Below are 16,647 nucleotides of genomic sequence, written 5' to 3'. Positions count from 1 at the left end.
ACTTTGAGATACCTTTGCTCCGTTTGGTGGGTGTGTGGGGTGTGGCTTGAAGCAATTACGTTTTATATATTCGAGTGCAGCCCTGACTGAGCTAATTGATCAGTTCAGTGATTGCCTAAATTCAACACACCTGGGCCTCATTTATATATAAAATATACCCCAAAATGTGGGTGCAGCAGTTCACGCAGAAGTTGGTATTTATAAACATTTTATTTGACGTAAGAATATGCTCACCTCCCCGCAAACGTTAGACTATGCATACGCACATCTGTTCGTGATTTAAATGTTATATTGCAAGCTGGCAAGTAAGTATTTTGTACAAATATGATGAAAAGCTTATTCACAAAAAACAGGAAAACCTATTAACAAGAATGCAGCCCCTTGCCATTAGTGAGAAGAGCGAACATCGGTTTTATTTTTAGAATCTAAAATAATTAGACAGCAATCTTTTTCCTATTTATTTTATTTTCATAACCATTGCAGAATACATTCCACAGCTTTTCTGGCCATGATCGATTCATATTTCCTAAGGAGACATACAACAAATGATCATGCGCATCTTTCATTATTTGGACTACTGTATAGTAGCCTAGTAAATAGATGGGCTATGTATTTCAGGTTTTGCAATATCATAGGTAGCGCGGATTAAAATACGGTATACAGTTGAATTTAACAGGTAAACAATTTATATTTTGCATTGAAGCTGGCCTTAGTAAGCTACTGTAAATACTCTAATTTCATTTTTTTTGTAGCCTGTCTTAGACAACGTTTCAGAATTTCTGGGCATATTTAGGTTAGGGGGAAAAGTTGATGCAAAGCATTGTTGAATTCAATCATTCTGCTAACAGGTCCACGACAATTTGCCATTGTTTTCACTTTCAGAAATTGACACAGTCCTTTTCCAGATACAGCATAAATTACTGCTAAAGATTAAAACATCCTGCCAACACAGTGAATAGACCAATAGATGGTGGCCTGGATGGTGACACACCTTCTTCAAGTTGCCTGACTGAATACTGTGGCCTTTAATGGTACCAGAAGCAAGGGCCTTACCTGGGAGTACAGCAACAGTCTCTGTCTCGCAACCATTATGTCAACACCTCACGGCTCAATGCCTCTCCCCTATTTGACCTAGATAGTTTGTGTGTATGTATTGATATGTGTCTACATGTGTCTTTAAATTGATGTAGTTATGTCCTTGAGCTGTTCTTGTCTATTAATGTTCCTAATGTTTGGTACACTCAGTGTATATTTTAGTTGATACACCAGTATGATGCATGATGTATATGATTAAAAATGTATTCACCCTGGACATGAAATTTGCATTTACTAAGTGTCTAAGTGTTGTCTTGATGTTTAAAGTTACCGCAGAAGTTAGTAAAATGGTACCTGCATTTAGGATTCATGTATCAGTTCATGTCTGTAAATGACAACAGAGCTAATTAAAAGTATGGCAATGACAAATGACATTGTATCCATATACATTTATAGCTAGCTAAACTGTTATTTATATTATGGCCCCACGTCTCATCTCACTAACAATTGCTAAGGCGAACAGCAAATTCCACTATCGTGGCTAAAAATATTTTTTTTGTCTAGCTTAGTTCCTTCAGAAAAGATTCACACCCCCTTGACTTTTTCCACATTGTTGTTTCGCAATGTGAGATTACAATTGATTTAATTGTCATGTTGTCAATGATGTACACAAAATACTCTAATGTCGTCTGTAAAATATTAATGAAAATTAAAACACTATCTTGATTAGATAAGTATTCAACCCCCTGAGTCAATACATGTTAGAATCATCATTGACAGTGATTACAGCTGAGTCTTTTTGGAAACGTTTAAGAGCTTTCCACACCTGGATTGTGCAACATTTGCAATGGTTGCTGATCAACGCTAGACAACTATTTTCAGGTCTTTCCATAGATTTTCCTAACTCTCTGGAGTTAGGAAGGACGGCTGTATCTTTGCAGTGTTTGGTTGTGTTGAGACACCTTCCAAAGTGTAATCTATAACTTCACCATGCGCAAAGGGATATTCAATGTCTGCTTTTTTTTTTTTAACCCATCTACCAGTAAGTGCCCTTCTTTGCGAGGCATCAGGAAATCCTCCCTGGTCTTTGTGGTTGAATCTGTGTTTGAAGTTCACTGCTCGACTGAGTGACCGTACAGATAATTGTACGTGTGGAGTACAGAGATTAAGTAGTCATAAAAAAAAACACTATTATTAGTCCATGCAACTTATTATGTGACTTGGTAAGCACATTTTTACTCCTGAACTAATGTAGGCTTGTCGTAACAAAGGGGTTGAATACTTATTGACTCGAAACATTTCAGCTTTTCATTTTTTATTAATTTGTAAACATTTTGAAAAACATAATTCCACTTTGACATTATGGGGGTAGGCTAGTGACCAAAAATCAAAGTGTAATCGATTTTAAATTCAGTCTGTAACAGGCTGTGGAAAAAGTCAAAGGGTGTGAATACTTCCTGAAGGCACTGGAACTGGGGGACTTATTCCACCATGACAGCATCTAGCCCTTGATAATGACTCTCAGTTCCATTACATTACACATAAGAGTCATTGGACGAAGACGTCTTCTGTATGGTGGAGTTTTGTTAGATCCCCGACGCTCGGTCTGAACATTAACATGCATCGTTTGCGGTATGGTTTTGGAAGCATCAAGACCGTATCTTTCATATCAGTTAGAAATAATAATAATTTAAAAAAAGGTTAAATTGATACACACCTTGATAGGGCAACTAGCTCAGTCTCACATCAGACTTAGACATTCATTCATGTTTCTCAAACGTCAAATTTCGATGTTGTTGCAAACTTCAAGTGTTTAAGGTTAAGTTTAGGCATTAACTCCGAATGGTTAAGATAAGAGTTAAGTTTAGGGATAGACTTCATTTAAAATCGAAGACGACTTTCCATCACTGGATTCTAAATTACTTTTGGAATCAGAGGCAGATGCTTAAGGTTTGGGATAGGCTTCATTTTTTTCTTCTCAAAAACAACTTTCTAATCGCTGGATTTGAATTTACAACCTTTGGAATCAGAGGCAGTCGCTTACGCCATCCGCCATCCCTGTTCAGAACGCTCGAGCAAAACTGAAAACTTCTTGAAGGTAACAACGCTCATTTACCCCTAGTGGACGGTTTTTACATAATCTCCTGACATCAGAAATGGATGGACGTTGAATATTGACTTGCATCTCACAGGTGACCAGGCTGGTTAGGGTTTGTGTTCCCACACGGCCATATCTCCATGTTACATCACTTCTTTACAGAAACAGAAGGGAGAAGAGAGGTAACCACCTGTGCTAGCTATGGCTGCACTACCAAGCAGTAACTGCTAATTTGGTCGAAAATGACCAAATTAATTGCTTGGTAGGGCTCTCAGTGTTAAAAATACATTACATGCAATAAACTACACTTTGTTACACTTGAGGCATTAGTACAATACAATGTTATTGTCCATAATTTACATCAAACTGTAAAATGTAATACCTACTTCACATATGCAGTAGTAGTTTAGCCACCATGGCTATGACTGTCAGAGTCAGGAGTGCAGCTAGGGCGTAGATGGTCCACACTGTCAACACAGAAACACAATTGAAATCAGACAGTTTAGAAGAAAACATACCAGTTAAGAAGCACCCTATGCACCTGAGTAGACTCTCAGACAGGCATGGAGAAACCTGATCGGATAGAGATAAAAGCTAGATAAAAACTAACAACAGTCTGGCATATCTACACCATATTTGTACAGTACTATACACTGAGTGTACAAAACTTAGGAACACCTTCCTAATATTCAGTTGCTCCTCCTTTTGGCCTCAGAACAGCCTCAATTCGTTGGGGTATGGATTCTACAAGGTGTCGAAAGAATTCCACAGGGATGCTGGCCCATGTTGACTCTAATTCCCACAGTTGTGTCAAGTTGGCTGGATGTCCTTTGGGTGGTGGACCATTCTTGATACACACGGGAAACTGTTGAGCGTGAAAAACCCAGCGGCATTGCAGTTCTTGACTACATTGCAGTTTTTGATCTACTACCATACCCCGTTCAGGCACTTAAATCTTTTGTCTTTCCCATTCACCCTCTGAATGGCACACATACACAATCCATGTCTCAATTGTCTTAAAAATCCTTCTTTAACCTGTCTCCTCCCCTTCATCTACAATGATTGAAGTGGATTTAACAAGTGGCATCAATAAGGAATCATAGCTTTCACCTGGTCAGTCCATAACTAGATTTCCATCCAATTGGCGACAAATTTTCATGCAAATATTCTAAAATCATAATGAAGAAAATATGCATTTTCCCACCAGTGGTGTTTCCACCAAACTGACTTGTTGTAGATAAAAAATCCATGTGTGATGACATAGTGCACACAAAATGTACTTTTTTAACGTGTTTCCATTGAATTATGAACTCCACCGATAGTTTTGTCACAAAAACTGCTGTGTTAAATAGTAAATGTGCCTAGTCTAGTCTTGGTACATGCGTTTTAGCCAACAGTTCGCAGATACAGTGTGGGCTCTGCGGGCAGGTTAGTCTACGTGATGAGATTATTATGGATAACAGCAATAATATTTTTATCTGTCAAACATCAGTCAAGCATCAGTCAAGCATCGATCATCATCATCAGCAGCAGCAGCAGCGGTGTGCTTTAGGACCTTTTTAACTGCATTGTTGGCAAAGGGCTCGTTAGTAAGTATTTCACGGCAAAGTCTACACCTGTTGTATTGGGCACATGTGACAAATTGTAACGCTCCGGGTGTCGCGGGTATGGAGTCAGACGCAGGAAACAAAGAGTGCAATGCTAACGCAACACTGGGTGCTCAAAACCAAAATGCCCCAAACACGGGGTACGAAAATAGTACAGCAGAATACACGACCAGGAACAACCACGTTCCTCTACTACATAACCGAAGGTCACAATAATTAATCCCGCACAAAGAAACTGTCTAATAAAGCCCAACTAATGATTCACGAACAGGTGCTAACAATAAACATACAAGGAGGGGGAGGATAGACAATCAGTGGCAGCTAATAGGCCGGTGACGATGACCGCCGAGCGCAATCCGACCGGGAAGGGAAGCCACCCTCGGTCGGACTCGTGACACAGTTGATTTCAACCAGAAAAATCGATGTGATGACGTTGAAACAACATCAACATTTTCAAAAAGATCAACGTAAGGGCATTTCATAATTTTATTCCAAATCCAATGACATGGTGACTTTTGTTGTTGATTTCACGTTGAATTCACATTAGTTCACAACTCTACCAAATGTAAATCAAAACTAGGCGTTTAACTGAAAGTCTATGACCGGTGGGGGATTTGTCAAGACAGAATTCATCCCTTACAGGTGGTAAGACATCCTAACATTTACAGACTATAAATTAAGTGATCAAATGTTTGGTCACGGAATGTAAATAAAATAAAAAAACAGTTTGTTTTCCAATACAGTGAACATACATACATACACATAGTATGGTCATCACCTCCACGTATGTATCTGCTGTAACAACTCTAGAGTTACACTGTCTGTAGTTTTTCATTTGGTAATGGGGTGAATGTTCAAAGTAAAAGAAACTAGTCCATTCAGAATTAAATTGCACTCCTATGGAGAAATTACATTCAACTGACAATACAGGAATGGACCCCAACTCTGGCCAAGAGAACCTGTGGTGTCTTTCTGTGGTTTGTGCACAAGGGGGCGAACTAACACTGAGACATAAGCCACAATACTTCACACACAGGATGGAAATAGGGGAGTTGTAAACGGTTCAAATTGAGTAGAACCCAATCTAATTATTTTTCCTCTAACTCATACTGGGGCCAGGATCTCTTCTAGCATCTATTTTGTCCTGACTCCTGCATTATGGCAGCTGGCTGAAGACTCCATGAAAGCTAATTTCCAAGAAATCCCATTTGTGTACAGTGTTGGCCACCAAAGCAGGTCATGATCATGACCTGCTTTGGTGGCCAGGCACATACCTGGTGGCACCAGGCACATACTAGGCCACAAGGGTATCTACATTGACAATGTAGTACAGGTACTAGCTGTCCTATCAATATGAGCCCCCACATGTCGGTAAAAACAAGCCTATTTTCAAGTGTTTCAAAATATATTGCAGGTTAGGGCGCACTCAGTTTGAAATACATTTTATACCCCAGTACTGAAATTCTCTCATCGCTGTCCAATCAGAGGGGGGTATTTTTTGTAACGGTGTACTGTACTGTTTACCAACCAGGTGGGGTGCCATGGGCTGCATAGGAGCATGTGCAGACTAAAAGTATACAGTGTTTGATAAAAAAACAACAACAAACAAACCATGCCAAAAATGCTTTTGATACCCTGTAGTTCATTTAAAAATTACAAATAAATTCTAGCATCCCACCATGAAGGGGCTATCTGCCTCTCTGGGCACAGACGTCTATTCCACGTTGGTTAAATATCCACATTGGTAATTTCATTGAAATGATGTGGAATCAACATTGATTCAACCAGTGCGTGTCCAGTGCTGCATTAATTTTTAGACTTATAAATTAATGATATGTACCCAATGACTCTTGAAGAATATAACTTATTAATGCCTCATGAGCTTACTTCAACTGTCGTACCCCATCAGAACCCCAAATATAAGCTTGTTTTACTCAAATGTTTGCAAACAAAGTAAATGTAAACTAACAAGCTATATAGCCTCAAAACATGGTTTAAGCTATAGTTTTGATATCATCGATGGTCAGTCCTTGCATCCATATCTCTGTCTATGGATTTGAAAGTGGGTATACTTCTACAGCCCCATCCCTCAGCTTTTTACTGAAACAGCGGCGGGGAATCGTCTTTGTTATTGTTTCAACTGCTGATTGTCGCAACAAAAAAAAACAAGAGCAGAGGGGCTCGCTCATATTCATTATGTGATGTCTCTGATGCGGATTGGAGGCACAGTAGCATTATGTTAATGACGGGCGGGCTGTGCAGAATGAGTAGGTGATCTCAGCTCCCAGTTAGCACAAAGGGAAATAAACATGGCAACAGACTGGAGTGTCTGGCAGGGATATACACTAACTTTAATAGCTTTCATATGGTGGATGGCAGGCACAGGAGCCGAGACGGGGGTCCCGGAGACTGGTAGTCCCACCCGGATCTTCGGCATGCGGCTGGAGAGGAGTGACAAGCCGGCCACGACCACCAATGATGGGGTGATTCAGGTAACAGAAGAGAGCAACATCTTCCTGAGGTTCTACGGGCTACAGATTCTTCCTGACACCTCATCACAGATCAGATTCACCGACCATGAACATGAGGAAGGTGATGTTACCAGCAACAATACTCCTTTTAACAGGACTTGTGCAGACTATAGCAAAGATATTGTTATCAGGGGTGGCATGAACGTGAGCCACCTCCGAACCTGGGGGGTTCTGAGTTTGAAAATCAAACCTCTCCGGAAGAGCGAGCTCCAGAGGGAGTATGGGCTGTGTGTCCAGGAAAGCCAGGATGGCAAGTGGTACCTGTTGGGTGAGGATGACGGGAGGCTGCGGGTGGTGGAGGAGAAGAAGTCCATGCTTCCTATGTGGTTCCAGTGCATCCTCATCTGCTGCCTGCTGGTACTGTCAGGTATGTTCAGCGGGCTCAACCTGGGACTCATGGCCCTGGATCCTATGGAGCTCCGGATAGTCCAGAGCTGCGGTACCGAGAAGGAGAAGAGGTATGCCAGCAAGATTGATCCCATTCGGAGGAAAGGGAACTATCTGCTATGCTCGTTGCTCCTGGGTAATGTGCTTGTCAACACAACTCTCACTATCCTTCTGGATGACTTGATAGGGTCAGGCCTGGGTGCTGTGGTCGCCTCCACTATAAGTATTGTCATATTTGGGGAGATTGTGCCCCAGGCTCTGTGCTCTCGCCACGGGTTGGCTGTAGGAGCCAACACTATTATGGTGACCAAGTTCTTCATGTTGGTCACCTTCCCCCTGTCATGGCCTATCAGTAAACTCCTGGACTGTGTCCTGGGCCAGGAGATTGGTACTGTGTACAACCGGGAGAAGCTAGTGGAGATGTTGAGGGTGACAGAACCATACAATGACCTGGTCAAAGAGGAGCTAAACATGATCCAAGGTGCGCTCGAGCTCAGGACCAAAACCGTTCAAGATGTCATGACACCGATCAGTAACTCCTTCATGATCCACAGCGACGCTGTGCTAGACTTCAACACCATGTCAGAGATCATGGAGAGCGGGTACACACGCATACCGGTGTTCGAGCACGAGCGGTCGAACATTGTGGATATCATGTTTGTCAAGGACCTGGCTTTCGTTGACCCGGATGACTGTACGACGCTGAAGACTATCACCAAGTTCTACAACCACACGGTCCACTTCGTGTTCCATGACACCAAGCTGGATTCCATGTTGGAGGAGTTCAAGAAAGGTTTGTTTGGAGACGGGGGCTGAATCCCAAAAGACACCCTATTCCCTATGCACTACTTTCGACCAGGGCCCATAGGGCTCATTTGGGACGCAGTCAGGGTCACAGGGAGGGAAAGTAGTGAGGGTGATGTAATGAAGGTGGTTTTGTTTCACATTGATTTGTTTGTTTACCTTGTCAGTAAACAAGTTATTTACAACAAGCTGGATGGGGGCTCTTACGATGGAAGTGTGTATGTGAGGTGAGGTGATAGGATTCAACTCCTGTGTGTGTGTGTGTGTGTGTGTGTGTGTGTGTGTGTGTGTGAGAGAGAGAGAGAGAGACAGGTCACTGTGGCACACCTCACCCTCACCTGACAAATGATCGTCTGACAAATGATCACTTGATAAATGACAGAGACACTTGTGCACAAATACAAACATGTTTTTCTCTCACTCAGTTTCAGCCACGTTTAAGTGGTTGTTGGAGAGCAGCTGTAGTTATTGATTTTTTCTGTGGGCTTGTTTTATGTTTTCAGTATCTCTTGCCTGGAGTATGCTTCCTGCTCTGTTCCTGGTTTACCCCATCCGATCTCTCACACTGTCGAAACGTATCATATACCTTATCTATGTTTATGTTTCCATTCATTTAGAATTAGAACCCCAGCAGCCTTGTAATTCCCATTCTACTCTCACCATCTCACTCAACCTTGAACAACATAGTCCTACAAGGGTTGGCAGATTCAAATCAAATCAAATGTTACAGTGAAATGCTTACTTACAAGCCCTTAAACAACAATGCTTTAAGATGTTTTTAGGAAAAAAACGTTCAACAAAAAAATAGAAAATAAAAGTAACAAATAATTAAACGGCAGCAGTAAAATAACAATAACGAGGCTTTATACAGGTGGTACCGTTACAGAGTCAATGTGTGGCGGCACCGGTAAGTCAAGGTAACTGATGTAATATGTACATGTAGGTAGAGTTAAAGTGACTATGCATAGATAATAAACAGAGAGTAGCAGCAGCTTAAAAGAGGGGTCTGGATAGCCTTTTGATAAGCTGTTCAGGAGTCTTATGGCTATCTGTAGAAGCTGTTAAGAAGCCTCTTGGACATAGACTTGGCGCTCCGGTGGCGCTTGCCATGCAGTAGCAGAGAGAACAGTCAATGACTAGGGTGGCTGGAGACTTTGAGAATTTTTAGAGCCTTCCTCTGACACCGCCTGGTAAGGAGGTCCTGGATGGCAGGAAGCTTGGCCCCAGTGATGTACTGGGCTATATGCACTACCCTCTGAAGTGCCTTACAGTTGGAGGCCGAGCAGATGCCATACCAGGCAGTGATGCAACCAGTCACTGAAAAGATTTGGCATGGGTCCTCAGATCCTCAAAAGGTTCTCGATGGTGCAGCTGTAGAACCTTTTGAGGATCTGAGGACCCATGCCAAATCTTTTCAGTCTCCTGAGGGGGAATAGGCTTTGCCGTGCACTCTTCATGACTATCTTAGTGTGTTTGGACAATGATAGTTTGTTGGTGATGTGGACACCAAGGAACTTGAAGCTCCACTGCAGCCCCGTCAATGAGAATGGGGGCGTGCTCGGTCCTCTTTTTCCTGTAGTTCACAATCATCTCCTTTGTCTTGATCACGTTGAGGGAGAGGTTGTTGTCCTGGCACCACACGGCCAGGTCTCTGACCTCCTCCCTAGAGGCTGTCTCATCATTGATGGTTGTCTCACCTACGACTGTTGTGTCATCGGCAAACTTAATGATGGTGTTGGAGTCGTGCATGGCCATGCAGTCATGAGTGAACAGGGAGTACAGGAGGGGACTGAGCACGTACCCATGAGGGGCCCCCGTGTTGAGGATCAGCGTGGCGATTGTGTTGTTACCTACTCTTACCACCTGGGGGCGGCCGGTTAGGAAGTCCAGGATCCAGTTGCAGAGGGAGGGGTTTCGTCCCAGGGTCCTTAGCTTAGTGATGAGCTTTGAGGACACTATGGTGTTGAACGCTGAGCTGTAGTCAATGAATATCATTCTCACATAGTTGTTCCTTTTGTCCAGGTGGGAAAGGGCAGTGTTGAGTGCAATAGATATTGCATCATCAGTGGATATTTTGGGGCGGTAATGCAGATTGGAGTAGGTCTAGGGTTTCTGGGATAATGGTGTTGATGTGAGCCATGATCATCCTTTCAAAGCACCTCATAGCTACAGACGTGAGTTCTACATGTCGGTAGTCATTTAGGCAGGTTACCTTCGTGTTCTAAGGCACAGGGACAATGGTGGTCTGCTTGAAACATGTTGGTATTACAGACTCAGTCAGGGACAGGTTGAAAATATCTGTGAAGACTCTTGCCAGTTGGTCAGCGCATGCTCGGAGTACACGTCCTGGTAATCCGTCTGGCCCTGCGGCCTTGTGAATGTTGACCTGTTTAAAGGTCTTACTCACATCGGCTATGGAGAGAGTGATCACACAGCTGATGCTCTCATGCATGCTTCAGTGTTACTTGCCTCGAAGCAAGCATAGAAGTAATTTAGCTCATCTGGTAGGCTCGTGTCACTGGGCAGCTTTCGGCTTTGCTTCCCTTTGTAGTCTGTAATAGTTTGCAAGCCATGCCACATCCGACAAGAATCGGTGCCGGTGTAGTACGATTCAATCTTAGTCCTGTATTGACGCTTTGCTTGTTTGATGGTTCGTCCGAGGGCATAGCAGGATTTCTTATAAGCTTCCAGGTTAGAGTCCCACTCCTTGAAAGCGGCAGCTCTACCCTTTAGCTCCGTACGGATGTTGCCTGTAATCCATGGCTTCTGGTTGGGGTATGTACGTACGGTCACTGTGGGGACGACATCATCGATGCACTTATTGATGAAGCCAGTGACGGTCATAAGACACAGTGGCAGAAACATTACATTCAAAATAAGTTACAAATAATGCGAAGAAAAAAAACATACACAATAGCACAATTGGTTACGGGATCATAAAATGGCAGCTATCTCCTTCGGTGCCATTCTTTCACTGCATGATCCCTCGACTTCAGACACACTCACCCTGGCAGACAATACTCTTTGGTTTAAAAATATTGATTTAATCAACAATACACAACATAATCAGGGATGGTACAATAATTAAAACAAAATATCAAGAAAACTGTAGGCTATTGCACCATTATTGATTATTACCACATGTCATAGGCATGAACAATGTGCGAATGGACTTGTAAACTAGAGGTATAACCTACTGTACGCTGCAAAATGCGATATGGTTCGCAGACACCGAGACACCTGGAGGGGGGTGGAGACAAGCACAAAGACAGGTGAAACAGATCAGGGTGTGACAGGTAGTGTCAGTAACTTCCGGTAGCCACTAGATGCAGTTGTAATAAACACAGCTGTTTCTGTTTTCTTCCTCCAAATGTTGCTCTATCTTTTGAAAGGTTTAAGCTACAGTGCCTTGCGAAAGTATTTGGCCCCCTAGAACTTTGCGACCTTTTGCCACATTTCAGGCTTCAAACATAAAGACATAACATACATTTTTTTGTGAAGAATCAACAACAAGTGGGACACAATCATGAAGTGGAACGACATTTATTGGATATTTCAAACTTTTTTAACAAATCAAAAACTGAAAAATTGGGCATGCAAAATTATTCAGCCCCTTTACTTTCAGTGCAGCAAACTCTCTCCAGAAGTTCAGTGAGGATCTCTGAATGATCCAATGTTGACCTAAATGACTAATGATGATAAATACAATCCACCTGTGTGTAATCAAGTCTCCGTATAAATGCACCTGCACTGTGATAGTCTCAGAGGTCCGTTAAAAGCGCAGAGAGCATCATGAAGAACAAGGAACACACCAGGCAGGTCCGAGATACTGTTGTGAAGAAGTTTAAAGCCGGATTTGGATACAAAAAGATTTCCCAAGCTTTAAACATCCCAAGGAGCACTGTGCAAGCGTTAATATTGAAATGGAAGGAATATGAGACCACTGCAAATCTACCAGGACCTGGCCGTCCCTCTAAACTTTCAGCTCATACAAGGAGAAGACTGATCAGAGATGCAGCCAAGAGGCCCATGATCACTCTGGATGAACTGCAGAGATCTACAGCTGAAGTGGGAGACTCTGTCCATAGGACAACAATCAGTCGTATATTGCACAAATCTGGCCTTTATGGAAGAGTGGCAAGAAGAAAGCCATTTCTTAAAGATATCCTTAAAAAATGTTGTTTAAAGTTTGCCACAAGCCACCTGGGAGACACACCAAACATGTGGAAGAAGGTGCTCTGGTCAGATGAAACCAAAATTGAACTTTTTGGCAACAATGCAAAACGTTATGTTTGGCGTAAAAGCAACACAGCTGAACACACCATCCCCACTGTCAAACATGGTGGTGGCAGCATCCTGGTTTGGGCCTGCTTTTCTTCAGCAGGGACAGGGAAGATGGTTAAAATTGATGGGAAGATGGATGGAGCCAAATACAGGACCCTTCTGGAAGAAAACCTGATGGAGTCTGCAAAAGACCTGAGACTGGGATGGAGATTTGTCTTCCAACAAGACAATGATCCAAAACATAAAGCAAAATCTACAATGGAATGGTTCAAAAATAAACATATCCAGGTGTTAGAATGGCCAAGTCAAAGTCCAGACCTGAATCGAATCGAGAATCTGTGGAAAGAACTGAAAACTACTGTTCACAAATGCTCTCCATCCAACCTCACTGAGCTCGAGCTGTTTTGCAAGGAGGAAAGGGAAAAAAAATTCAGTCTCTCGATGTGCAAAACTGATAGAGACATACCCCAAGCGACTTACAGCTGTAATTGCAGCAAAAGGTGGCGCTACAAAGTATTAACTTAAGGGGGCTGAATAATTTTGCACGCCCATTTTTTCAGTTTTTGATGTGCTAAAAAAGTTTGAAATATCCAATAAATGTCGTTCCACTTCATGATTGTGTCCCACTTGTTGATTCTTCACAAAAAAATACAGTTTTGTATCTTTATGTTTGAAGCCTTAAATGTGGCAAAAGGTCGCAAAGTTCAAGGGGGCCGAATACTTTCGCAAGGCACTGTATAAAATATTATGACCCCATCACTTGAAGGACACGACCCTTTCCATTTACAATGCCCACAAGTCTCATTAGAACAGTGTGGACCAGGCACTTAATCAGACTGGGTGAAAAATGACATCATCAATAGCTAGGTTTCCATCCAATTGCCTACAGACTTTCATGCGAATATTCTAAAATCTGCATAAAAACAATATGAGCATTTTCCCACCAGAGATGTTTCCATCAAATTGATGGAGATAAAAGGCTGTGCATGATGACATACTCCATATAAAATACCTTTTGCAGTTAAATTCCCGTGTACCAAATAAACAATTTAAGGTAAACGGGTTTCCATTGCATTTTACTGATGGGTTTCTCACCAAAAATGTGGCATTATGTTGCGTGTGCCCACTCTGGTATTGGCAATGAGCTAAAGCTCAAGTATAGCAGACAATGAAGAGATGATTATGTACAAAAATACAAAATTACTTTTATTTGTCAAACAGCAGCCAAACATCGATGATCATATCACAAAAATAAGACTCTAGATATTTATTGGAAAGGAGCCTCATCTCATCACCTTGCAATTTCAACACCCTGTGAAGTTCATCATAACTTATATCATCTGTAGCCTAATAAACTGCACGCTTTCCCAAGGAGTTTTAGTGGGAGGACCACACAACATGTCATCGCGTGACTCAAAGTTTACTTCGATATGATGGTTATTATATACACATGTGCATATATAAGCGTTTCCACTGACATTTCTCGCATATTTCATTTTACTGACACAAAATAATCCCACCTGGTCTAGTGTATTTCGTTTTTGTAGACATTTGGAAACTTTACCTGAAACATTTTCTGTTTCCATCAGGCCTGTCATTACATTTTTTATCCGACCTCCACTTTACTCGCATAAAAGGGTTGGATGGTAACCTGTTTAGTGATGAAGTTCTTACAAAATGATTGCCTGATGATCTTCTGGACTTCCCAATACTTTCCTGAAGCATTTCAGTCACTTCAAACCATACTTCCTTCAGATTTAAGTAGTCAGACTGATTAGTAAAAGATTGTCATAGCCCCAATTAAGAAAGTCTACATTGGCCGTTGATTACATCCGTTTTTTACATGGTGGTGTTGCAAAAAATGTTTGATTTCAAAATGGGGTCACGGAGCAAAAAAGTTTGGGAACCCATGATGTGGTGGTGTAGATGTAGATGGTCCTGGGTAAAATACTTACTTAGAAAAAAAGGTGCTATCTAGAACTATTTTTTCTAAGAGTGTAGGCCTACACGAATCACTGAAAAAGTCTGGTCAGTGGTCAATGTCCATGTTATAAACTAGCTTCCTGTTGTAATGGCATGAAAAAACAACATGTTTATCATTTGTGCTCTGTGATGTAGTACAACATTACTCATCGATTTCTCATGAAGTGTGTGCATTCCTCATCCTAAAGGATGGTGTGTATGTATCATAATTTCCTCGTCATAGAGGGATAATATCACAAACCTTTTCTTTATCCAGGCTGCATCACATGATTGTGATTGGGAGTCCCATAGGGCAGCGCACAGTGTCGTCCGGGTTTAGCCGGCGTAGACTGTCATTGTAAATAATAATTTTTTCTTAACTGACTTGCCTAGTTAAATAAAGTAAAAAATAATCATATATATATATATATATGGCTAAAATCTCTATTATTCCTCAATGTATCAGTCACTGATTAATGTACATTTTAGTCATTTAGCAGACACTCTGATCCAGCAATTTTCAAGAATAATTAAGGTTAAGTGCCTTGATCAAAGGCACATCAACAGATCTTTCACCTAGTCAGTTCAGGGATTAGAACCAGTGACCTTTCAGTTACTGGCCCAACATTCTTAACCACTAGGCTACCTGTAGATTCATTACATCATTAAATATATCCCTAGTCTCTTCCCACAGCTGCTGTGTCTCCACGCCAGTTGTCAACCGTCTATAGATTGTCATTGTGATCCTGAGCCTTGTCTATCTGTGCTGGCAGATATATGGCCACCCTACACTGTGCTTGGGCAGTTGTTAGGAAGCGTGTATATGCGTGCGTGCGTGACATTGCTTCATGATAACCCAGCCCAATGTTGTTCATTGTCTATGAAATTAGAAATTTAGCCTTACCCTTTAGACATTATGTCTGGTCCTTGAGTCGATGTCCATGCCTGTGCAAACATCTAATTAGCATAATACAAAATGCCGTTAAAATCCTTCTGTTTAAAGGTCCAATGCAGCTGTTTTTTAAAATCTCAATATCAAATAATTTCAGGGTAACAAGTAAGTACCTTACTGTGATTGTTTCCAATTAAAATAGTCAAAAAGAAACTAAAATAACTTCTTAGCAAATAGCTTTTCTTAAGCAATCATTTTGCTAGGACTGTCTAGGATTGGTCTGAGTGGGGAGTGGAAAACTGAAAACTATTTGTTAGAAAAAGGTGCTATCCAGAACCATTTTTTCTGAAGAGTGTAGGCCTACATGAATCACTGAAAAGTCTGGTCAGTGGTCAGTATCCAGGTTATAGGCTAACTTCCTGTCCTGCTCTGTTGTAATGGCATGGAAAACAGCATGTTTATCATTTATGCTCTTTCTTATTGGTCTATCAACTAATTTACTGCCTGGTGATGTCACATCGTTGGAAAGCTGTGGAGGTTGTTGTGAAGAAATCTGTTGACTGTTAAGCCTATGGTTTAAGGAAGTTGTTGCGTGGGTGTGACTCATCTGCTTTCTCAGAGCCTCTCTCTTTATTACCTTCCTTTTCACTCTTTCTCTTCCTTCCATTCTCTCTTTTATCTTACCCCTCACTCTATCTCTCTCCTCTCTTTCTCCTCTCTCTCAATCTCTTCCCTTCCCTCTCTCTTCCTCATCTCTTATCTTAAACAGTTGGCACATTATTTCAGATGTCTTCATAGTCAATCATCGCCCTCTGAACCTTGTACCCAGCAACATTTTCCACCTGTACAAGGCACTGCCTCCGACACATAGGGCTGAGCTCGGGACACACCGCTCTGGGGTGGTTAACTGTAAATTGACCTTTGGCGCATATATCTAGGAACAGGAGTATGACCTTAGATCAGTATCTAAGCAACTTCATACTACTTCAGGTGAACAAGTGATGCACACACACCACACATACGTACACACACATAAACACAAACACA

The 16,647-nt window shown here is 41.7% G+C and overlaps 1 protein-coding gene and 1 long non-coding RNA gene across 2 annotated transcripts in view; one reads left to right on the top strand and one right to left on the bottom strand.

Moving 5' to 3' along the window:
* Positions 1 to 2,388: 2,388 nt before the first annotated feature.
* LOC110525032 (uncharacterized) lies at positions 2,389 to 4,169 on the bottom strand. Its single transcript, XR_002473699.3, has 3 exons — positions 3,812 to 4,169; positions 3,520 to 3,600; positions 2,389 to 3,287 (listed from the first exon to the last, which is right to left on the bottom strand). It is a non-coding gene; the product is annotated as an uncharacterized LOC110525032 (long non-coding RNA).
* Positions 4,170 to 7,049: 2,880 nt separating this feature from the next.
* The window catches only part of LOC110526038 (metal transporter CNNM4), a 40,041-nt gene continuing 30,443 nt past the window's right edge, over positions 7,050 to 16,647 (top strand). Inside the window, exon 1 of the mRNA XM_090238026.1 lies at positions 7,050 to 8,451. Coding sequence (XP_090094152.1) covers positions 7,050 to 8,451 — 1,402 coding nt within the window. The remainder of the gene's footprint in view (positions 8,452 to 16,647) is intronic.

Source organism: Oncorhynchus mykiss, chromosome 6 (assembly GCF_057628025.1).
Source record: "Oncorhynchus mykiss isolate SJ-2025 chromosome 6, ASM5762802v1, whole genome shotgun sequence".
Classification (NCBI taxonomy): Eukaryota; Metazoa; Chordata; class Actinopteri; order Salmoniformes; family Salmonidae; genus Oncorhynchus; species Oncorhynchus mykiss.
The sequence above is the reverse complement of the archived record's forward strand: the minus strand, read 5'-3'. Positions and strand labels throughout refer to the sequence as shown.